Consider the following 24,444-nt stretch of genomic DNA (forward strand, 5'->3'; position numbering starts at 1 on the left):
TATACATTCATAATGTGTGTAGATGCACTCTTTAAGAAGTTACCCAGCTCCACTTTACCATGTGCACTTCAGCCAACACTTTCCCTGATGTGAACAGGACAGAACGTGCCAGACCTGATTGATGTAAGGTGTGTGGCAATAAAGAGAGGTCTGAATAAATCAGAGGAAATACAGCCCCAGTGGAACTGCCTTAGCTCCATGTGGCCAGCCCAGAAGAGCCTAAAACCAACAGCCCAGCAGGCCAGGAGCAATGTGCAAGGTTCTGCGCTGCTGCACGTGGTGACATGAAGCTGTGTGACACTACCTGTTTCAGAAACCCCAACTATTAATGACCTGAGCAAGAGAGTGAGAGAATGGTTTTACCTAACTTCTGTCTTCCCTTTTAATCAGTTGCTTTCAGTCTACACTAAGTCTTTTGTAGTTTACTATCACGTTGCAGTTAATTTGAAGAATCCTTTCAGGGAAATCACCATCTGCTATTGTTTATTGCTTCTTACACATCCTTCAGGTTATGTAATCATCCCCATATCTGCTCTACTCACAACAAACAGTTTGACTTTAAATATTTATACAGTAAACTAAAGCACTGATTTTACTGCTGCTTCAGGGAAAAGTTACTATGTGGCTAAACCCACTTTTGAAATCCAGTCTGTTAGTTCTTATTTTTCATATGGTAACTCTTCAAAAATTTTCTAGTGACAGCTCACTAAAACAGTTACATGCTCTCATTCAAGAACAGTATTTTGCACACAGAAGAAATAACAAATGTAATGTTATGTAACAGACATCAGCAGCAACCTCATTAAAAGCTCAGGTGTAACTACAAGGCAACTGTGAATTCTTCTGCAAATTTTCCATAAAAATAAATGTAGCAGGCACTACTGAACTAAGAACAAATGCCAAAAACTAGTTAACAAAAAAGCTTTCATCCATTTTAATATTAAATGCCCAGTCTTTTACTTGACAATTCCTTTACTGATAATCAACAATAAAAAAAAAAAAGTTGAAATACATACCTCTCACTTAGTTTGCCATTTAAATGAAAGCCTGAAAATGAAACAGCCTTTGTTAATAAAAACCTTGCACTCATACACAGGCTAAATATATATATGTTATGTCTGCAAAATAAAATACGAAAATGTATCAAACAGAATACATAGAATACAGTAGTAAAAGTAAATGAATTCTGTACTTAAACCTGGGTGAGGGCATGTCATCTACTATCTAATACAGAGTTTTCACAGAACATTTTTTAACAGCACCTGACAGTTTTGCTAGGGAAAGGAGACAGATATTGTCAGATTGCCACAAGGAGACTAACTATTTCCAGCTAAGTGGGAAAGATCTGTTCCAATTATCTGTCCAGCTATTTAAGGAACATGAATGATTCCCACTTACTTTAAAAAGCCAAGTTTTGAACTGTTGCAGTTCAGGAAATGTCGTTAAAGAGCAACATGGATGTTTCGTAGGTAAGATGTGTACAGTTCTTCCTACGCTAGTAAGTATTCACTCAGAAAATTACAGTTGCAACTCAGTATGACCAGGAGTTTTCTTAGCTTACAAGTTTTTACTTCAAGAGGAAAGAATAAACATAGTACTCTTTATAAAATGTATGTGCATGCCCTTTGAGATTTGCTTCTAATATATGCAGATACAGGATACAGGATTTTAACACCTATCAAGAGAGATCTCTGCAAATGTGACAATCAAATGCATGTTCACCTGTATAAAATATATATAATTCTTATGAGCTCGAAAACACGCAACATAAGCAACACAGATATTAAAATATCCTACATTTTTAAACATTGAGAACATCTCTGCTGGTCTTCAAAATTGCAAAAATCAACATACTGTCAGTTTGCAAAATGAAATGGGACCTCATAAAATAACGTTTTGGGATATAAACAGTAGTTACCATATAGTGATTTAAAAAAATTATTTTGCTGATGCTGCTGGACTAAATTGAAATCTCATATCTCAAAAACACAAAAATATGCCAGAGATTTTTATAAAGATTGCTTCTGGAGAAAAAAAAAAAGAAGAGCATTGTACAGCACTGTATCATCTAATACTTAAGAAAACAATACTTAAGCAAAAAATTACACATCAGTGCAGGGGACAGATTCAGAAACAGGCCCAAAGTTATTTGTTTTCACTCAGTAACAGGGTGAATTTGAGGGCAAGAATAATACACTGCCAAATTGTCTTCAAAGCTCAGTGATACTGTACTGTCATGTAATATGTAACTCATTATCAGTGCACATTCATGAAGCCATTCTAAATAATGCAATCTAGAAAGACTGGAAAGTAAGCTGACTGGAAAATTAATCATCCATAAGAATAAATAGCCATAAACTACCATTTAAGAGCTCAGTGCTATTACATAACAGCCATGAGCAAACACTACATCAAGGAAGAAAAGGATTGCTTCATTTTTAATGGAGAAAAAGGGAATAGCAAACATTAAAAATTATATCCAGAGATGATTTTATGCCACTGAGAATTTAGAAGCAGAGGTTGTAAATGCAGAAGAGTTCACTTACAAAAGTAGTATAACTGGGTAAGGGTACTCAGGTTTTAAGCTCCCCTTTTCATCATTCATAACATCTTCAAAAATTATCCCCCTCAAATAATATTCTGACGCAATGGAAAAAAAGTAATTACTACAGACTAATGAAAAAAAATACAACTATCTATCTTACATGTTGGTGGCATATTTAGTTTAAGTGTACAACCTACAACAACTCAGATTTATAATATCAACAGTTTAGTCCACTGTTGAGAGATCAGCTGTGCCTTCCTATGGAAGTGCTCTACCAGAACTGCAATGTATGTCACAGTCCTGTACAGGCCAACAAGACTAAACTATGAAGTACTTTGTGTGAGGCTAATGGACATCTCAAATATTTTCTTATGTATGAATGCAGATGTAGACATGATTTGTTTCTACCACTTGGCTTTGTATTAAATTCATTAAGTACACGAGACTGTTTGGGCATGACTGTAATGACATCTCCAAATTGGCGAAAATTGGATTTGAAAGACGGACTACTTGGTGGATAAGAAATTGATTGGAAGGTTGCAGGCAGAGGCCTGTGGTCAATGGCTATGCATACAGGTGGAGGCCGGTGGTAACTGGGGTCCCCCAGGAGTCCATGTTGAGACCACTATTCCTTAACATCTTTATCAATGTGTAGATGATAGGATTGAGTGCACCTTCAGCAAGTTTGCTGAAGATACCAAGTTAAGTGGTGCAGTTGATACAGTAAAAGGGAGGGATGCCATCCAAAGGGACTCTGGTAAAATTGATAGGTGGGAACTTGTGAACCTAATGGGGTTCAGCAAAGCAAAGTGCAAGGTTTTGCACTTGGATCAGCGTAATCCCAGTTATGTATATAAACTGGGAGAAGAATGCCTTGAGAGCAGCCCAGCTGGGAGGTCATGGTTGATGAAAAACTTAACATACGGCAGAAGTGTGCGCTTTCAGCTGGGAAGGCCAAGAGCATCCAGGACTACATCAGAAGAGGGGTAGCCAGATGGGTGAGGGAAGCTTGTGAGGCCCCATCTGCAGTGCATCCAGGTCTGCGGCCCCCAGCACAGGGAAGATGTAGCTCTTGAAGTAGGTCCAGAGGAGGGCCATGAAGATGATCAGAGGACTGAAGCACCTCTCCTATGAAGACAGACTGAAGGAGCTGGACATGTTCAGTCTGGAGAAGCAAAGGCTGTGTGGAGAATTCATTGCAGCCTTCCAATATTTAAAGGAGATTTTGTAAGAGGAGGAAAATCAATATTTTACAAAGATAGACAGTGACAGGAAAAGGAAGAATGGTTTTAAACTAAAGGAGGGAAGATTCTGAATAGATGTGAGGGTGAAGTTTTTCACTGAGAGAGTGGTGAGGTGCTGGAACAGGTTGTCCAGAGAGCTTGTGGATATCCCATCCCTGGAAGTATGCAAGGCCAGGTTGGATAGAACCTTGGGAACCTGATCTAGTACTTGATCTAGCAGTTGGCAACTATGCTGGGGGGCTCTTGAGGTCTCTTTCAACCCAAGCCATTCTATGATTCCATGATTCTATGGTTATATATAAAATAAATTATTCAGTGTATCTGCTTTAGCAGACAGTTAAGCTGATGTAAGCTTTTAAAAAAATCAGAAGATACTACAACTACAGAGCCTCTAGAGACACGTGAAAAAAGTATCTGTAGTATATACACAGGGGAAACTGAACTAAATCCATACTCACTTTTTATCAGCAAACAAAGTCATGATGAGCAACAATTTCAATTTTTAATAAAATATAAACATACACTATCATCTTTAAAGACCCATACTCAGGCCTCACATTACAGTTTTGGAAAAGATGAAAATATACAGATGCTTTCAAATAATTCTTTTGTTGAGGCAATAAACATAGTGTTATTCACTAGATTCTCTAGTTTAGATTGTTTTTCTTCCTCTTGTATTTTTAATCTCTTTAATATTTCAGTAACATTTCCTGGGACAGCAATTTCATTGGTAAGAAAAAGTCAAGGTCAATATGCAACTCAAAGTTTACTGTCTGTCAACTGAACACGTACCATCATCAGTGATTCTAGAATCTTCAGAGAATGAAGGATGACCATGAGGGTCTGAATTGGCAGCCATTTCCAAATCTTCTATTATTTTCACAAGCTATAAATGTAACCCCAAAACTAAGTAAGAATATAATCTCCAAAGGATTTTTTTGACTTACATAGCAGATATTCACAAAGTTTTCTTTAAATATTTTTTCTTTCTCTGAATCTTAGAAACATTATAATGGAGCACCCTTATTCAAAACAAAATAATTCAGAATCATAGTATCTCAAGTGGAATTATCTATTTTAAAGAACTTTATCTTTTGAAGCACTACTTTGATAATACATATGAACTACATTATTATTGTGAGAAGACTTAACATGTTAAACACATTGTCTCTTATTTTATAAATATCTGAATTTTCCTATTGTATCTTATTTAAAAAAACCTAAAAATAAAAATATTTCCACACTCTTCCTAAGTCAGAAGCATCCAGAATTTGAAACTATGAAGTGAAACTGATTAATCTTGTTGAGACACTTAAAGTGCATTTTTAACAAAGAACACGCCTCAACACTCATGTGTAATGCATAAGAAATTGTTATAAAATAAATGATCAAATCTTACGTACTGAAGAAAGGGCAAAAAGAAAATCAGTTTATTTTCAGGAATCACAATTTGGCTAAGTACTAAAAATAAGTTTAAAAATAAAAACACAGTGAAATGCTCTAACACAAAAGATGTGCAAAGATTTCTTTCAATGCAAGCTTTGAAAAATCAGCTTAGATGATCACCTAAAGGAAGGATATAAGTGATTAATTAATCCTCTTTACTGTGATTATGTGTGCAGTTGACACACTGAGGTCCTTTATATTTCTGTAATATTTGGAACAGCAGGCAATGGACATTATTAGTTTGAATGATTACGGAAAAACAGATGCTGTGGAGTTACAGAGCAAACAGGAAACTGACTCAGTTACAATAATGTACAAATGAAAAACTTTGGAACCAGACTGGTAAAATACTGGCTTGTGCTAAGAATAGTCACCCCCTACTTTGCTCTAACATTATTAGGAAGTCAAACTAATATGAAGAAGTAAATGCCAATATTCTCCTAGATGTAGTATTGAGAGGTCTGTTATTATATAAGATCTTACTACATAAGATCATCTGAATGCACCATGTCCAAAATGTATTTATTTTACTTATACATTTGCTTTCATAAAGATGTTAAAAGTACAAGTATTTTATGAAATCAGTGCAAACTGTTTCCAGAATTAGTCACTTAATATTCTGGAGAGGCCAAGCTTTTGCTCCTGCTGAGCCCTTAACTTTTTGCTGTTCCACAGTTACAAGAAAATTAAATATACTCCTCTGGTTTACTAAGAGCATCACCATTTCAGCCAGTATTTGGCCAATTGTAGGCAACCATATCAGACAAAAGATACTGCACCAAATGTGAAAGAACTGCATTTTATTCCCTCTCAGTATATACCTACCTGTTGGGAAGTCTTTGGACTCTCAGGACGTGCTGGAGACTAACAGTTTTCAACCACATTGGTGTGTTGTTGTGTCTCCAGCGCGTCCTGAGAGTCCAGAGACTTCCCCTCACCTACCAGGTTTGAAAATGTATTATTCCAAGATACAACTTTTTCTCCTTAGTTGAAGGAAGCAAAAAGTAAGTCATTTCAGAAACAAGTTAGCAGTTTAAACTCACCTGTCTGGTATTTCTGAAATCCTCCTCCATATTTTTTGTTACATTCTGCAGTATACGTAATTGCATATCTATTTCCTGATGCTTTGTGGATAAGCATTCCTTGTCAAGTACTTCCGACAGCAGCCACGTAGAAGGGACAGCTCTTGCATCCTCATGTTCTATGTTCCAAGTTATACTTTCTCTAGCAAAATCTGCCTCTTTATGTTCCTTTTGCTTTTGGCTTGATACACTTTTGAGATGATTGTCTTGAAATAAAAAAGTAGATCAACACCCCTGAATGAACTGTAATGTAAGCATTTAAGTACTGTAAGTAATTAGACATAATATAAGATTATGTCTAATTATTCTATTATGTCTAAGATATAAGATAATTAGTACTGCAAATAAGTACTGAAAATAATATTATGCATATTTTAGCAGGCACGTATCAATACAAACATGTCAAATGTATAAATGTTTTGATGTATACAGCAAAACAAGCAGGAATTGAGTGGGAGAAAGGCTAAGGATATTCTGTGAGGGGGTAAGAATATTTTAATTAAAATGGACAGGATTTTTCCTGGTTTAAAATCAAAATGCTTACTGTTCTTCTGAAGCAGCTCAGATGGAATTGCATTAGTAACAGAAGCTGCCATGCGATGAAGTTCTCCAGTAGATGGACTTTCAAACTTCTCATTCTGCTCTGTAGTAACTATTTCATCCGCTGACTCTGGTGCCATCGGTAAATCATTAAGAATGTCACTGTCTTCAATGTCAACCACGCTAACATATTTATGTTCACTCTAAACAAAAACAAGATGATGAAGAATTATTCAGCATGTGTTTTGAGCAGTACATTTTAAACATTTCCATGTTTACTCTTTCTAAGAGTTGAAAGAGATTTCTTGCTTCAGAGACAATGCGGTCTTCCATATTCTACAACTTACTCATCCAAAAAAGAATAATACAGATTCAAGGGATAAGACAAATGGTATTCTTGTAATTAAACCATATGCACCACTAACCAAATCAGGTACATCAGACAAAGATGATGGTAGAAGTCTCTCCTTCACTTCACTGGAGAATCTCAGGTTTAAATACACGTCAGGTGATGATAATTTAGGAATGCTACATGATTCTATGGGAAAAAAAAAAAAAAAAAGAAGATTAATATTAATATAAAAAGATGCCGTCCTTCAACATAAAGATGTTGAGGAAAGGTGGCTACTCTTCAAGAATGCCTTCCTGAGAACACAAGAGCTCTCCATCCCTATGAATAAGAAAGTGGCAGAGGAAGCAGGAAACCAGCATGGCTCGGCAAGGCACACTGCTGGGCATACTGAGGGCAAAGAAAGGTGCACACAAGCTCTGGAAACAAGGGTGTATCATCTGGGAAAAATACAGGAATGACGTCAGGACTTGCAGACGTAGGATCATGAAAGCCAAAGCGCAGGCAGAATGGAACTTGGTGAGGGATATGAAAAACAATGGGAAGACATTCTACAGGAACATTGTCCAGAAGAGACAGGCCAAAGCGAGTGTACCTCCTTTGGTAAATGTAAAAGGAGAGCTGGCTGCAACGGAAGAAGAGAAGGCTGACGTACTGAATGAGTTCTTTGCCTCGCTCTTCACTGGTGGCCAGGATTCTAATGCTTCTCACATCCCTGAGCCCTGCATCCCTAAACCTCTAGGTGGGGATCAGGGCAGTAAATCCCTCTCTGCTGTAAGGGAGACCGAGACCGCCTCATGAGACTGAATGTGTACAAGACTATGGGGCCGGATGGCATGCATCCCAGGGCTCTGAAGGAGCTGGCTGAGCTGGTTGCCGAGCCGCTGTCCATCATATTTGAAAAGTTGTGACTGTCAGGTGAGATCCCGGATGACTGGAGGAAGGGTCACATCACTCGCATTTACAAGGAAGGGGGCAAGGAGGACCAGGGAACTACAGGCTGGTGAGTCTCACCTCTGCACCTGGGAAGATCATGGAGCACATCCTCCTGGACGACACGCTTGATCACATGAGGAATGAGTGTGTGATCTGAGACAGGCAGCATGGAGTCACCAGCAGAAGGTCATGCCTAACCAGTCTGGTGGCCTTCTATGATGGAGTGATGGCATTAGTGGACAAGGGGAAGGCAACTGATGTCATTTACCTGGACTTGAGCAAGGCCTTTGACATGGTCCCCCACCACATCCTTATCTCCAAGTATTTGATTTGATGGGTGGACCACTCAGTGGATTAGAAATTGGTTGAAAAACTGCAGACAAAGGGTGTTGATTAATGATTCTGTGTCCAGGCGAGTAACGAGCATCATCCCCCAGGGGTCTCTCTTGGGACCTGTGCATTTGAACATCTTCATCAATGACATCGATGAGGGAATTGAGTGCACTCTCATCAAGTTTGCTGATGACACCAAGTTGAGTGGTGCAGTTGACACGGTGGAAGGAAGGGATGCCATTCAGAGGGACCTCAACAGGTTTGAAAGGTGGGCCTGGGTGAACCTGATGAGGTTCTAAACAGCAGAGTGCAAGGTTTTGCACATGGGCCGGAGGAATGCCAAGCATCCATACAGACTGGAAGGAGCAGTCCTTGAGAGCAGCCCTGCAGAGAAGGACCTGGGGGTCCTGATGGATGAAAAGTTTAACATGAGCCAGCAGTGTGCTGTTGCAGCTTGGAAAGCAAATGGTATCCTGGGCTCCTTCAGAAGAGGGGTGGCCAGCAGAGAGAGAGAGGTGATTGTCCTTCTCTACTCCACCCTTGTGAGGCCCCATCTGCAGTACTGTGTCCAGGTCAGAAGGCCCAGGTACAAGAAGGACAGCGAGCTGTTGGAGAGAGGCCAGAGGAGAGCCACAAAGATGATCAGGGGGCTGGAGCACCTCCCCTATGAAGACAGGCTGAGGGAGCTGGGCTTGTTCGGCCTGGAGAAAAGAGGGCTGCAGGGTGACCTCACTGCAGCCTTTCAGTACCTAAACAGAGCCTACAAACAGGAGGGGAATCAACTCTTTGAAAGGGTAGATAACAGCAGGACAAGGGGAAATGGTTTAAGTTGAGGGAGAGAAGGTTTAGGTTGAATGTCAGAGGGAAGTTCTTTACAGAGAGAGTAGTGAGGTGCTGGAACAGGCTGCCCTGAGAGGCCATCCTGGAGGTTCAAACCTGGAGGTTCAAAAAAAATTCAAACAATACCAATCACTATTTAATTATTTTTCATTTATTTATTTAAGAAAAATATTCAAAACATTAAAATTAGAGCAGCACGCTGCAGTATAAATTGCTATTCATTTTCAATTCCATCTTAAGTAGTTAAAAAAAAATCTCTATATCTTGACTGGATCAAGTTGAATGACAGTACTTGCCTAGAAAAATGAAATAAATAAACAATATTTGCAATGTACACTACATAGTAAAATAATTTTCCAAATGGAGTAACGTTGTTGAATTTTCTAAAAATGAAAAATTAATATGTTTGTGTGCTATAAGAGGGAATATTCTTAAGTAATAAATCTTACGTACTACTATTTATCAGGGAGCTATAAGTTTTGTGGGGAACAAAACATAAAGCAAAATACATGTTTAGCCTCAAATCAAAATCACTTCCAATTTTGTTTTCTGCAAACAGCACCAATATTTTACATACCAGAAAAAAAATTGTAAAAATTGAGCGGCAGTAAAATCACTACAAAGCCCATAAATGTCTCTCATAACACAGAAACAAAAGCATGGGTTCAATGTACCAGGTAAAATAGAACCAAATGTTTCTAAATAAATAAATAATAAATAAACTGTATTTATTATTACTCAACATTTGGTTGAAAGAAATAGAATAAATCAGAAGGTTATCAATACCCTACATATAAAGTTACGTCATATAAAAATACATTTTAAGTGGTAGTATTTTTATAGCTTTCCAAAACAATAAATGAATTAAAGAAAGCCTGAAACCATACCCGACGCAGGAAGAGACGTATCTGACTCATTTTTTTCAAGGTGAGAAATCTCAATTTCGGTACTGATTCCAATATCCTTGCATGATTTCAGCACTTGATAGGAAAAAGAAAACAAAATGCATTAATCTAAGGAAGGACACGTATGGCATGACCTGAAAGTACAATTCTGATTTACCAGCCTATGATCAAAGGAAAGCTGTAGAGAAGAGGTAGGAAAGCAATTTCAATCAAACATGAAACACTGTCTAAAATGTATTTTCATAAAGACAATGTAAGCTAAAAGAAGCCGTCAGAAACAAATCACAACACAGCTGACATACAGAAAGCACACAGAGTCACTTACACAATCACATCAGTAGTACCTTTAGTTATAATTATTTTAGCTAGTAGTTTGTAATTTACATTCCCATATCTTCTCTTTTTTTTTTTTTTTGTAACAAAAATTTAAAACATGCAGAAAATTACCAAATATTACAATTAACTTGAAACAATACCTATAAACAGTTGCTGTAACTTGCACAGGTAGCATTTACCTGGGTGAGTGTTGGTACTTGCATCCTGAGTTTCTGCTATTTTTTTCCTTGTAGAAGCCATGTAATGTAAATGTAGATCTGGAGTCGTAACTGCCTCTTCTGCTTTGTCTGAAATGTGCAAATAGCTGTCTATAAGTAGTGCATAAATTAGAAAAAGTAATCATTTTAGTTTAAAACTTAGTGCTGTGGAAGAAGTTTCTCTGCATTCTGACACATTATTTTAAGTATATTTTATAAATGATATCAAGAAAATTCGCAGTATCTGTCGTCTGTAAACACATGCAACTGAATCTTACAATGTTATACTGAATTGAAATCAAGACTAGATTTGGATGTGTACTCTTCAAACCAAGTATACTAATACATGGAGCAATGAATTGCTTTCATAATCTAAAAGCAGAGGGAAATAATGGTGTATACATAATTATGCATTTATTTCCGTACTGATATTTTTACAGATCTGTGCAAGACAGAATTTGTCTAAGACAAATTTCAGAGAATGGATTGCATTATTTTTGTCTGGTAGGACTAAATTCTATGCTGAATTAATACAGTAGAAAGAAGCAGATCTTCCTATAACCACTGACTTCTTTTTCTGAGCTAGAAGTACTGTAAACATTCAGCTTCTTTTAAGTATAAGAGTCTTAAATTTCATACTATTAGAAGATGCTGTCAAATAAAACTGGAAATATATTTGAAAACAAATACATCTGATTTAGAATTTGAAGTGTATGTTTAAAGCCTCCTTCCGGTTAATCACATGAATAAGAAATCACTAGGAGCCATCGTTACTGAAATTCATACCATATACTCTTTACTCTTTCCTGAACTTCACTGCTTATAAGCGTAAACAAAACATCATTGCCCATTTTCAAGGAAACTAACAAAACTTTCAGGAGAATTATTCTGAATTAACTAGTAATTGGGGAATGTAGTGATACAATTAGCGATGTTTTTAAGCTAAAAGAGCGTAAATATAGAATCTCTCCACACTAATCCCATAAAACTGAATATTCCAAAAAAGAACTGAACATTTTTTCATCATCTCGAAAGTTTTTTCTCAATTTCTGGGAAATGATCCTGTTATATACAGTGCAGATCATATTTCTAAAGAGTACACAGTTTGACTTATCTTTTTTTGATATCTTTTGATATTGTCTTAATAATATGGAATTTTGCTTTGAAGTCTAACAAACTTCTATTCCCTGATTTATTTAAGCACTTAAAGTACTAAATGTCATGTACTTGCCCATGGAAATGAAAGAATCATCTTGCAGGTGAGAGGTATATTTTGTCTCTGGATCCTAATTAGAAAAAAAAAAAAAAATCATAAAAAATAAGTTGCAGCCACAATGAAAGGTTCTGTTGATGCTGTTAATTTTCTTTCTATCAGATACACTATCCCTGCTGTATCGTAGTATTTTCTAGCCCTGCTGAGATTCTCCAGTAGCTGTGATAGACAAGGAAGTCTCAAAGAAGGTATGTTATGGACCATAAATAGAGCTTGAAAACATTCTGGTTTTCAATCTAATACTGGTAAGGATAACCCCAAAAGATGTTAAAAGATACTAAAATGACTTATGTAAACAACAGAAATCAAAACCTAGCTGAGGAAGGGTTTGTCTTCTCAATGACTTGGATAAAACAGAGGAGAGAGTTCTTTCTCCCTATTCTGACTTATACTGTCATCAATCAGCTTCATGTGAAAAAAATAATGCTTGGGATAGCTGCCCTCATATTACTGACAGGCAGAACATTTCTTAAGTGATTGGTGATTGTATCTGGATTTACTTTAAATGTCAAAATATGCTATTCTAATTAGGAAAGTTCACATCCCAACAGAAACAAATGCATCCCTGTAACTCTTTTTCCATTCTAAATCTCTTTCTTGCAGTAAATACAAAGATGTGAATGAAGAATATGTACTGTTTCTAGAGGACAGCATGGAAGAAATTTACATGATTGTTTCAGTTGTTTTTGTTTTTTTTCTTTTAATACCTGAATACTCGAAAAAGGCAAAGAAAAAAACATTTTTTGACACTACCGTTTTTGATTCAACAGAGATCACTGTATCACTAATATTGATGATGGAATCATCTGGGCAGAAAGACACGCTTCGTTTCTCCTTTTCCACTTTCATTTGTTTCTTATTACGCCTCTTCTGTCTGCCAACATAATAATTATAAATAGAAGTAAGAACTGCTCCACAATTGTAAGAATACCTACTGTTTCCTAAGTAGAAAATACACACTGAAATAAAGGTGGAAAAAATAAACAAAACTGCTGCATAAGGATTGGTTCAAAGGATGATTGTGTGTATGAGAAATGCATCAAAAATAATTACAAGAGCTCATAAAAACATTCACCAATCAAAGCAAAATGTGTTAACAGTCAAGTAAAACAGTCATATCAAATGTTACGATCTGGATAATCTGGATAATGTAACTATATTTTGTGTGGTAAAAAAAAATAAAATCGTTACAACACAAAACGCCTGTAAGGAAACTCTAAGAAATCCTCCAGGCAAGATATGGACTTCTGTTATCAATAAAATTTTCTTATTTACTATTGTACTAAAAAAGTTGCAATTCTCTTAAGAATCTGATGAATACGTTATCAGACAACAATTATAGGCTTAAGAATTTCAACTGATAATATCATAACAGGTTTTCTAAACTACAGCTGCAGTTATTTATGTACTGTTTGTTCCCAACCTTACAGTGAACATTCAGAGTCTGTCCATCTGTCTGAGTTAAAAGCATCACAATCAGAAGCAATCATTCCATTCTAGATGCAATGATGTCATTATCCCTTCCCAGTAAGGTACAGGTAAAAATAAAAATGTTAAAATTCATGCGTAACACAGCTAGCAAAAAACAAAAAATTCTTCTGTTGGAATTTTGATGGATGCCTTCTGGACTCATTATCAGAGCCTGTATTTTAAAATATATTAAAACACTGCAATCCTTTCTTTCCTAAAGATTACTACTAATAATGATGACCTGCAGCACAGTCTCTTCAAAATGAAGACCCACAAGTTTGGCTTGCCTTTTTGTACTGCTCTGCACATCTCTTGGCTCAAATGGTTTAAAATCAGTTTTTAGTAATTGGATAGGCTTAGTTTGGTCCTGTTCAAAGGAAGTACTGGTCACAGTATGATGGTGGTAGTACTGCTCAAATGCAATGAGATCTTGAGGTGGAATAAGTTTTGGCACCTGGAAGTTCAGAGAGAAGAAAAAAATGAAACAGTGATAAAACGGGGAGACCCCAGTCATAGTGGATGAATACAGCAGGTCCTGTTTGTATCTCAGTTAAATAAACACAGTTAATTTGTGGAGAGAATGAAAACGTAGCAGCAGAATCAGAAGCAACATGTTAATGTGCAAACTGTCCCCATTAAACAAAGTAGAAGATAGGAATTTCCTTGTCAGAACTTATTTCCCTAATATGTTCTTACGTATCTGGCTGAAGATGAAAATAGGAAATGCAGGCAAATTTCAAAATGTTTCTAGGAAAAATGTTTGCATTCAGCTGAAATGGGTGAGCACATGAGATTCTGTCAGAACAACATGTTTCAAAATACCAGGCTCCCAACATCCACAAGACAAAGTTTTCTTTCCAAGCCTAAAAGGAAAATGCCTACAGGGCATTACATTTCTGCCCTGTATGGAACAGAATTTCTTACTGCTTCCTTTCTTGTTCTGTAAATAATTGTATTTAACTTTCTGTAAAACCAGCAGTGATTACTTTTTGTGACAGAAATATTATTTATCATTTTGAGCCAGTAGATTCTTTAAACAATTCCAGAACAGTACCAAGCCTGCCCTGGATTAACATTCCAGTATAAAGGTACCTTAGTTCCAAACTCTCTTCTGTCAGCTGGATTGAAGACTTCCAAATCTCATAAAGTGGAAACACTAACTAATCTTTGATGAATTAGAAATCACTATACTAAAAACTCTTGCAACTTAGAAAAATGTATTACTAAATCCAGTACCTTCTTTTGTTGAGGTAATTTGGCATGGAGCAGTGATATTCCTGTGTGCTGCAGCATTTCTCTTTCATCAGTCTCTTTTGTTATAGGTTTAACAGGTATTAAAGCAGTGATGATTGGCTGTCTTGTAACTGGTGGAAGTCTAACTAATGGATCAAGATTCAAGTGCAGTAGGGGAATACCAGCCAGGTTGTTGGTGATCACTGTATTGTCCATTTTCACATTACCAGAGAACTGCTGCTCAAGTGAAACTTCTCGTTCTTCATACTGACTTGAACACAGGTGTTTGGAGGGTGGCTTATACACAGTTTCTGCCCATCTTTTCTCTTCCTCTTGGATTGGTTTCGAGATCTCAGGTTTGTATCCACTCATGTTCCAGTGTACTGTAGACTTCCCCCTTCTTTCTTTGTATGATGACTGATGGTGCCATAAAGAATCTGATGAATTCCAAGCTACTCGTGGGGGTGGTCTTGCAAAAGCTGATGACATTTCTATTGGATCTAAAAACGCTGGTTTGGAATGATAACCTGATTCAAGCTTAAGCAAAGGAAATCCATCTGAGCAATCTGTGTTTTTTTCAATAGGGATAAACTTAGGTGCTTTCTGAACATCTGAGGAAGGAGCTAGGAGATGAAGTGGTTTAATGGATGCTGAAGAATGCAAATCTTGTGTTGGTGGCATAAATCCTGTCTCTTTGCTATGGTTTTCTAGTAGGCTTAAAGAAACATTCTGACGATTCTAGATCAGAAAATAAAAAAAAAAAGCATTTGAAAGCACAGTGAAACAGCTGATAAACTATATATGTACAAAAATATGTTTGGTTTTTGTTTATGCTTGTTTTTGTCTACAGCAATCACTACAAAAAGATTTAGCAATTCAACACAACAGAACAAATATACAGAATATATACAGAGACATTTACATCTTCAAAAGTGACATACTGATACACCTACTTTTATATGGACACAGTTGCTTTCATCTTTTGAACTATTTGTTGGTTGAAAATGTGAACTTTTTTGATCATATTTTTCTCTATCATCTTCAGTGGACAGTTCTGTTTTTAGAGAAGCACCGGCAGAACATGAAGGTCTTGCAGAGCCATTGACTTCTGTTGGGGGCACAGGCTGGATTCCTTCCAGATGAGCAGACTGATATCGTTCTAAAGTTTGTTGCACATTTGGCAGGTTGGCAAATGATGACTGCACTATTTGCATTAAACTCATGAAGTTGATTTGCTGTAGCTGCACACATAAACACATGAAGGTAACACCATAAAAACACTTTTAACAGGGATCCTCACAAAAACATCCTCTATAAGCCATGTTCTAACAGTTCACTATCTTATCAACATAAAATACACAGTACCAATAAACAACTTCCATAAGTTTCAATGAAGATTCATTTGTATGACTGCTTACTGAACTGAACTTGAGATATATTAAAAATCTGTCATAGACAGGCTTTGCTAAAGCAAGACAAATTCCTTCACTTTTTCTGTGAAGTTTAGGTATATGTAAGCTTGTACATAATTGTTTCAATGTGCTAACAAAAATTAATTGCTATCACAGCTATGAAGTTATTACAGCTTCAGAATCTTTCCTAATCTAAGCAATTAGAGCACACTGAACTGTTTGAATTAGAACACATTCAGCCTTTCATTATTATGCTAATAATTTTTAAAAACAAGCAAACAAATACTTTAAAACAGTAATTATCCCAATTGTACGTTAAATACCATTTTAAACTGGGAACACAATTTTCAACAATGAAGCATTCTTACCTGAACTAACTTAAACATTTCATCTTGGAGCATCTGTCTGACAGTCTCTGATGTATTCAGTTTCTCTTCTGTTGGGACTTCTTTCTTGATGTCTTCCTTTTTTGCACAAATTGAAGTACTGGAGATAACACTTGATATACTTGACACAGCAGCAAGGGAAGGCTGACCGTGACTTACAGAAATCTCTATGTTACTTAACAGTAGAATGAAAAGAATAAAATTGCTAAAAACACTCATAGTACAGAAAACATATAGTAGGTTATCTTAAGTTAATCCACAAAATGTTAAGGATATCTTGATTTATCTAAAATATAATGAATTTGTTGGAAAAATTTAACAATTAACACTGCACTATCTTCACATAGGCCTTTTTTTCCTAGCACTTAATGACATAGTGAATGAAAAATAACAGTAAAGACATAAGATCTACAGTTTTCAGTCACAGGGAGACTGAAACACTGGCTTTTCTAGAGATACAGAAGAAAACAATGCTGCAAAAGAAAAAGGTCCTGCTAGTCATAAAACCAAAAAGATAGAGAAAATAGAGATGGACACTATAATATAGTGAAATATATTATATTTATTAAATTATAGCTGAAATATAAGAGATGGCTGATTTACTTTCACTTAAATGACTAAACGTGACTTTACCTATTTGGATAATTAAAAAGCAACAATAAAACTGCAGATTACAAAATATTAAAATACAATGTACCAGATGATATTAAATAGCATATTTTTCAAGTTGTTCACAAAGATATATATTATATTATGATAAGACTATATCTTGTCATAGGTACTTTAAGAAGTTTTATTCATGTGTTATCCTGGAAAAACTGCAAGAGTATGTGATTCACAAGGATTATGGCATGAAAATGTTTCAGAAAGCTTACTCTGTATTACAGTTTTCACGTACAAATATTTTGCAATAAAAATTATGTTACTTAACACTAAAAATTTAACAAGAGCTTTTTTAACAAGAGCTTTTTTTTTCACTGTATAAAACACCATAGGTTTACCTTACCTGGGAACCTCGGAATTTTGCTCTAAAGAGAATGATTGAGAAATGGTGCTAGTAGCAACCTCAGTCATGCTTCAAAATAAAACAATAGAACAAAAAAACAGACATTGTAAGTGCTACAGTAATTTGTTGTGCTTTTCATTTTTTCCCCATTTTATGTACAAACACTTTTGTACATTTAAAGCAATGATACCTGAATGCCACCTTATCAGAGCTATACTGAACTGTATTACTTCCATTACTGCATTACGCTGCAATTTGAGCTGGCAAATATTGACATTCAAGCTTTGTCTCCCTAGCAATTAGAAACTGACTCAAACAAAAGCATGAAAAAGGTTCTGGCTGTTCACACAAACAACAGGCAAAAAAACAACAGATTGCTTGGAGCAGTCAAAAGAAGAGAACATCCAATAAGCAATACAGGTTAATATTAGCTAATATGATCCCAATCTGCATTCCAAGAAAAAAAAAAAAAAAAGGAAAGCCAGAGTCATAAGGAAACTTTTATTTCCCTAAAGCTGGCCATTCTTGAGTTCTTAACAAATATTACATAAACAGAATATGGATTTATATGCCAGTGAAATAAGATATTAAAGTCAGTTACTATGTATTATAGAAAAAGGTTTCATTATGACAAACAAATTTGGTAGGATCATAAAGAAAATTGATACAAAAGAATAAAAATAGGTGGTTACATTTCTCATTAAATGAAAAAAATCCCCAAACACTAATTCTTCATAGCAAACAAAAAACCCTTTTAGAATAAAGTTTCTTCCCTTGAAAAGCTTCAAAGAAATTAAACTAAGCGGTAATCAACTCCAACTAATGATGTAACAATCAAGCTTTATGGATTGTTCCCTTGTTTCCATTTTATTTTAAATGATACTATTTTATTTTATTTTAAAATGTATTTTAAAATATTCATCTAGCTCACATTAAATTTAAAACAAGCCAAAATTACGTAAATTTCTTGAAATTAAGTTCTGTAAAATATCTCCCTCTCTCTGTCAGGAGATGATGAATTTACCACCTATATTCACTTTCATCTGTATCTTTTAAATTGTTTAACAAGTTAACAACTAAATTTCCTAGAAAAATAGCTCTCCCTCTGTAATTTGTCTGAAGATACTTCTCCAACTTCAGAGAAGAATTTTCAATCTGGAAACTTCTCCAGTTATTCTCCAGTTACATACTTCAACCAGAAAGAAAATACTAGTCCTTACCACAAACCATGCCTGTATTACCCGTTCATTTCTAAACTAATCATTAATCCACCCAGCACCTTGTATATGCAAAATGCCTATTCATGTGAAATAGAACATGACTGAAATTTTCTTCCAGTCTATGAGTTTGTTCCTACAGTAACAAACCCATTCAGATTTGACTGAGTCCCATCATTAGCATAACTGCAAAACTACAAAACAAAAATTTTAACTGTTTTTAAACAAAGTCAAAGGGAAAAATAAAATAGTAAGTCTCTCACACATTCTGTTCAGCCTTTCTTTCCTTTGCTTTTTTCATCTTTTGGTCTTCTTGTGGACTATCTACAGCTGAATTGGAGATGTCCTGGAAAATAAAAAGATGTGTCTCAACTTGTAAATTTTTACATACCCCTTCTGCTTCAATGAAATGTTATTTTATTAGCCTAAGTCAAACATATTTTTCATTAAACAGTCATTTTAAAAAATCTGACAAAAACAACAAAAATTACACACTTATCAGAGGACAGTTGCAGCTTACGTATTTGGAGATATCTTAATAATTCCATCCAAATATAGTTTTGTTTTGTTTTTTTTTTAAATTAGTTGTTATATGTTTCTATTTTCAAGTTTGTATCCACATACAGTACCCTGGAAATCAAGTCTGCTAATCTCACACCTCCTATTAAGGATGACAATAGGGAAACAAAGTTTGTACATAGAAGCTACTCACAAACTAAGAAACTGAAATAAATCCAGGACTTCACATATGCCACAGATTCACTATAGTAATATGTAGTAATACATAGTGGGGAATTGAAAATCATTCCATTACTGGGTCTAATTCTATTAACAGCACTGAATCCAAAGTACTACAGGAGAGTAAGCTGTTGCAATCCACATTCGTTCATAATAGTTCCTAGCCAATTTCAAATACAGGAGAGTTCTCTTGGATGATACATGAGAATGAGGCTAATTTATAGATCTAAACTGACTTTTCAGACTCCAACAAATAATACACCTTTATACATTTAATTTAAAAATCAGGTAAGCAAGGAAGCAAACAAGTCATAAGTCATTACTTAGTCACCCTGTGACAACTTCCAAGTCAGCATACATTTTTTAGGAAATAAGCTTTAATACAGCTAGCTACGGTAAACAAAATAGTCATAAAATTCTGCTAAACAGAAGACCACCTGTTTTTTGTTTGTTTGTTTGTTTAGTTTACATGGTTTTATACATATCTATGTGTACATAAATAGTATATACTTATATACGGTGGTACACAACCTGTTATGGAACTTAATTATATGCCTGTTGATACAGGCAGACACACACTCAGTTTTACAAACACTGAATCAATACTAAAAAATGTTTAGAGTAAGCATTACTCTAACACTTTACTACTGTTTAAGTACTAATAATTTTTACTACTGATTTCAGTAGGGAAAAAATTCTACCAAGATCTCCATTTCTAAATTACATTGAGGAATTCTTGACAAGATGATAACTGATAACTTGCCTTTCCAGGTTTGATCCTGATAGAGCCATTGGAGCTCTTTGGAGTTTCAAATGGCTCCTCAAAGCACTCTACAAAAACAAACAGAATTATTCTAAATCAGAAAACGATATGACATACAGCACTGTTACACAATTTCTGTCGGCTGGTTTACATTAGTCCACTTTTTTTCCTATTGAGGAAGAAAAAGGGTTGAGCTATCTTTCAGCAAATTCATAGTTTGTGCTATTACTACTGATGTGATGTGCAAGGAATGTATAATTCTACTTCAGCAAAGCTCCTACTTTGCTATGTCAGACAACAGTAAAAGAATATAGCATAAACACAAACCTTCACTTTGTGATGTTATGTCTGACTCCTCCTGTAGAAATGGCTCAACTTCATTAAGATCTTCAGTCACATGAGGCAGAGAACAACTCCCATGTTTAATTTCCTTCTTAGCAAAACATATTGATTTTGTAGACATTCTGATCATTGGAATTAAAAAAAAAAACAAAAAAACACACACAATAAAAATAACCTAAGTATCAGACTTCATTTAAATATACTGTTCCTCTCAGACTGCAGGCTAGAGTATAACAGTAAAATAAACACTGCTGTGATATAATCATATAAAATTCCCCAACAAATTTTACTTAAACTGAGATAAATACTATTTTTTGGAATAGTGGTAACATTTTACTGAAATTAATGGGACAGCCTTTCACATGCTCTTCAGAAAGACATAAAGAACACATATGACCTACCAAAAAGAAAACGGAAGGCATAAATTGCATTGTGACTTTTAGATAATCTGCCTAAGAATACATTTATGTCCCTCACAGAAACTTCCTTTATTATAAAAAAATAAAATAAAATTTATAGGAAACACACACCAGTGTCTTTAAATACTAACAGCAGATCTTTCATTTCTTTAGCGCAGCAGTAGATGGAGACAAATGTTACAAAAGCCATCAGTTTACAGAATCTCCATCTCCAGAAGTGTTTAAGATATGAAGAAATACATATTTACCCCCTTTTCCATCTTTCTTTCTGACACATACATCAACATAGCTAGATTAAAGATCCAGGGGAAAAATGAAAACAACAAAAAAAGTCAAGAAAAAACAATTAACATTGTGAACTATCATCTCAGTATAAGAATGAAGGTTCTCTCTCTCCCTGTATAGAGCTTGTTATTTGAGAGAATGATGATAGTTACTAAATCAAAAATCTGGACTGTACTTCCACATTGCTAACTGTATGAACAGTGATGTAAATTGACATTTCAATTCATACGAAACAGCCATCTTGTTTGCTACCTAGAGGTATGTCTGGGGAAGGTAGATACTTGGTCTGATTTTTTTTGTCAATTACAAAAATTCTATAATGCGAAGTCTTGCAACAATTTTTAGGACAATATTCAAGACTTCTCCTTCCAACAGTGTTAGTCCTGATAATGTTTAAACAGCAAACATAAGATTTTTTTTCTAAGTATGAGAAATAAAAGGAGCAGAATATGAGAAATAAACAGAACAGAATGACCAAATACATTAAGTTCTCATGAATATTTCTTGTAACAGACTTGGTCACCGATTTGAGAAGAACTGACACAATCATGTGATATTATGAGGCATAAAAAAATCTGGATTCTCTTCTACAAAACTGAGACAATATTACTGTATAAAAGAGAACACCTTAACATCTCCACCAAAATTAGTAACTTACATATATATAGAAAGAATATAATATTATCCTGTTTCAGGAATAAATTCAAGTGATGTAATAGACTACGTATAGCTATTAGATTTGAGCATGAGATTGAATTTACATTCAAAATTTAACATAATATAACATGCAGAAACAGCAGAACTCTTCATCTCACTATGTTCATTAGCTGGGGAATGACAAACTGGAGTTCTTAGATAAAAAAAAATTACCCTGAACGGTTTTCACAAAGGTTGTCATAGGCTTGTACGTTATGGACATCAGCTGGAGGATTTGCTGAAGTGCCTTCAACTACTCCACGTTCTCTCTTGGTCCTAGGCTGTGCTTCTGATGGAGATGTAGATTCTTTCAGACACTGATTACCTGCATTCTATTAACAATAATAAAAAAAAAAAAAAGACTTTAAAAATACTGTTTCATACGCTATGTTTATCTTCTTACACTTTCCTCTGCAATGGAGAAATTCTGGATTTACACTTAACTATGGAGTCTGAGTTTTCACCTTTTGATTAACAAAGAAATGGTCCTCTGAGTTATGTAGAAAAATTGTGAAATAACAGATGTTTCATGATTCCTTTGTCATTGATGTGACAATTAATATTCTCCATAAAAGAAATGCAATAATATTTGGTTTCAGCACCAGTAAAATAGACCTACTTCAAATTATCACTGTATGAAAGGCAAAAAACTTACATAATCATGCATAGTTAGCACACCTAGTATTCTGGCAGTAAGTTGTAAGTAAAGTACATATGGTGCTTGCAAGAAAACAGCATATGGAAACCAAATACAAGTCAAAATCTCTCTGTGAGAAAAGACCTTAAAAAAACCCCACAACCTTCTTCATCCAAAGCATTTCATGTAGCATTATTTATTTATTTATTTATTTTTACAAATTCCCAAGTTTAACAGTGTTAGCTGGAAATTCAAAGTTCACTTCTCACAAATTAACATCCAGCTTTAGTCAAAATGCAACCGTGCTTTCCTCTAAGGACAAATAAACTTGCATTCAAGTTTCCTTTGACAAAACATTCTTTAATTAATCTTGCTTCTCCAATAATCTGTCACCAATTCTGGCTTTCTTCACATAATAATCGACACAGTGACGTAACTTCTAAGCATTTGCTCAAATACTGTGATAACTATGTAAATGATTTTAAATATGACTTCTAAAAGAGGATTTTCATTTTCAGCTGAAGTTTTCCCAAAATTCTGGTATTTCTGGAAAATATATATTTTCTGAGCAACTCCTCACTTCAAGACTATTGATCAACACTCCTTTTCTTACTGAGAATCAAACTATAACGTAAAAGATGTGTATAATTTCGTTTGCTGGCATAAATTTATTCTTATTCCACCCCTCTCTTACCTTAAATGTTACACTCCTTGCTTGTGTTCCATCTTTGCACAATTGTTCTAACAGCCATAAGGAAGAAAGAACAGCAGCTGCTGATGTCTTCACATGTATCATTGGAAGACTTTCTTCTATGGAGTCTTGTTTCTTGGAACCACACAGCAGTCTCCTGTCAGACCATCTGATCATCCACTCAAGTAATCTTGCAATACTGCTAAATTTATCCGTCAGTTCTATTGCTAGTTCTTCTCCTGGTAAAGTATCGGGAAAATAAGCAGTTTTGTACACATATTTAGAAGTTTCCAGGGTTTGTGGTGTATGGGCAGTATCTTTAGGAACAGTCTGGATTGCTGATGCAACAGTTACCTCTTGATTGTCACTCTGAGCTCTGTAAATTGACTTGCGTTTTAAACCAAATAATCCTTTAACTTCTTTGATTGGGTTATACACAGAAGGTTCTGTCGTCTGCACAGTGGACTGTACAATGTCTGGACTTTCCAGAACATTTCCGTTTACACGATGGACAGAAACTGTTTCAGAATTGCAGGATGTCAGGGTGACAGTATAGCAAGACCCTGCTCTAAATACACTTTGGCTTCTTGCTTTTGCTTGTCGACGTTTTAGTGTTGTATGAATATCAAACAAGAGAGAGTTTAATTCATGCTTTCGAAGAAGTCCAGAGAAGCTAGTAAGAAATGGAATTCTGAGATCACTGTACTTTAACAGATCTCTCTCAAGAACATAGCTCAGAAAGAGCTCTAAGAAATTAACATACTCTTCATCATCACGTTCAAATTCCCATGCACCAACTATAGGCAAATAACACTGATTCTGTGAGTCCTTTCTGTACGCTTTCTCCATATGTTTTGTTTTCCAAGTCAGAGTTCCTGTCTTGCAGGTAGCATTTTTGCTACCTATCTCCCCTTGTCTCTGATATTCATTTTCCCTGTTAGACAACAAACAAAGAGTTAACACCAAAATCAACAGTAGGAAGATTTACACGGAAAATAAGTAAATGGAGCATTACTACTTCTTCATCCTCTTTTGTTAAAAATAGGAAACTGACAAAAAGAAGCTTACACTAATGCAATGTTAAGATGGCAAATTAAAAATCAAACATAAAATCCATAGTTCT

General features: G+C 35.3%; 1 protein-coding gene across 5 annotated transcripts in view; it reads right to left on the reverse strand.

Moving 5' to 3' along the window:
- CPLANE1 (ciliogenesis and planar polarity effector complex subunit 1) overlaps positions 1-24,444 on the reverse strand; it is a 63,733-nt gene that overhangs the window by 9,440 nt on the left and 29,849 nt on the right. For 4 of the 5 annotated variants that reach the window (XM_048930727.1, XM_048930728.1, XM_048930730.1 and 1 more), the window contains 19 exons: positions 23,325-24,255; positions 22,168-22,325; positions 20,579-20,715; positions 20,252-20,319; positions 19,014-19,096; positions 17,534-17,602; positions 16,510-16,702; positions 15,683-15,970; positions 14,733-15,467; positions 13,784-13,950; positions 12,780-12,900; positions 11,985-12,039; positions 10,736-10,843; positions 10,203-10,295; positions 7,283-7,395; positions 6,862-7,060; positions 6,279-6,523; positions 4,582-4,675; positions 1,017-1,047 (listed from right to left, as the gene is read on the reverse strand). In XM_048930727.1, coding sequence (XP_048786684.1) covers positions 1,017-1,047; positions 4,582-4,675; positions 6,279-6,523; positions 6,862-7,060; positions 7,283-7,395; positions 10,203-10,295; positions 10,736-10,843; positions 11,985-12,039; positions 12,780-12,900; positions 13,784-13,950; positions 14,733-15,467; positions 15,683-15,970; positions 16,510-16,702; positions 17,534-17,602; positions 19,014-19,096; positions 20,252-20,319; positions 20,579-20,715; positions 22,168-22,325; positions 23,325-24,255 — 3,888 coding nt within the window. Of the gene's footprint in view, positions 1-1,016; positions 1,048-4,581; positions 4,676-6,278; positions 6,524-6,861; positions 7,061-7,282; positions 7,396-7,446; positions 9,612-10,202; positions 10,296-10,735; positions 10,844-11,984; positions 12,040-12,779; positions 12,901-13,783; positions 13,951-14,732; positions 15,468-15,682; positions 15,971-16,509; positions 16,703-17,533; positions 17,603-19,013; positions 19,097-20,251; positions 20,320-20,578; positions 20,716-22,167; positions 22,326-23,324; positions 24,256-24,444 lie in introns of those variants that run through there. The other variant, XM_048930731.1, reaches the window with a different exon arrangement.

This window comes from Lagopus muta, chromosome Z (genome assembly GCF_023343835.1).
Source record: "Lagopus muta isolate bLagMut1 chromosome Z, bLagMut1 primary, whole genome shotgun sequence".
Taxonomy (NCBI): domain Eukaryota; kingdom Metazoa; phylum Chordata; class Aves; order Galliformes; family Phasianidae; genus Lagopus; species Lagopus muta.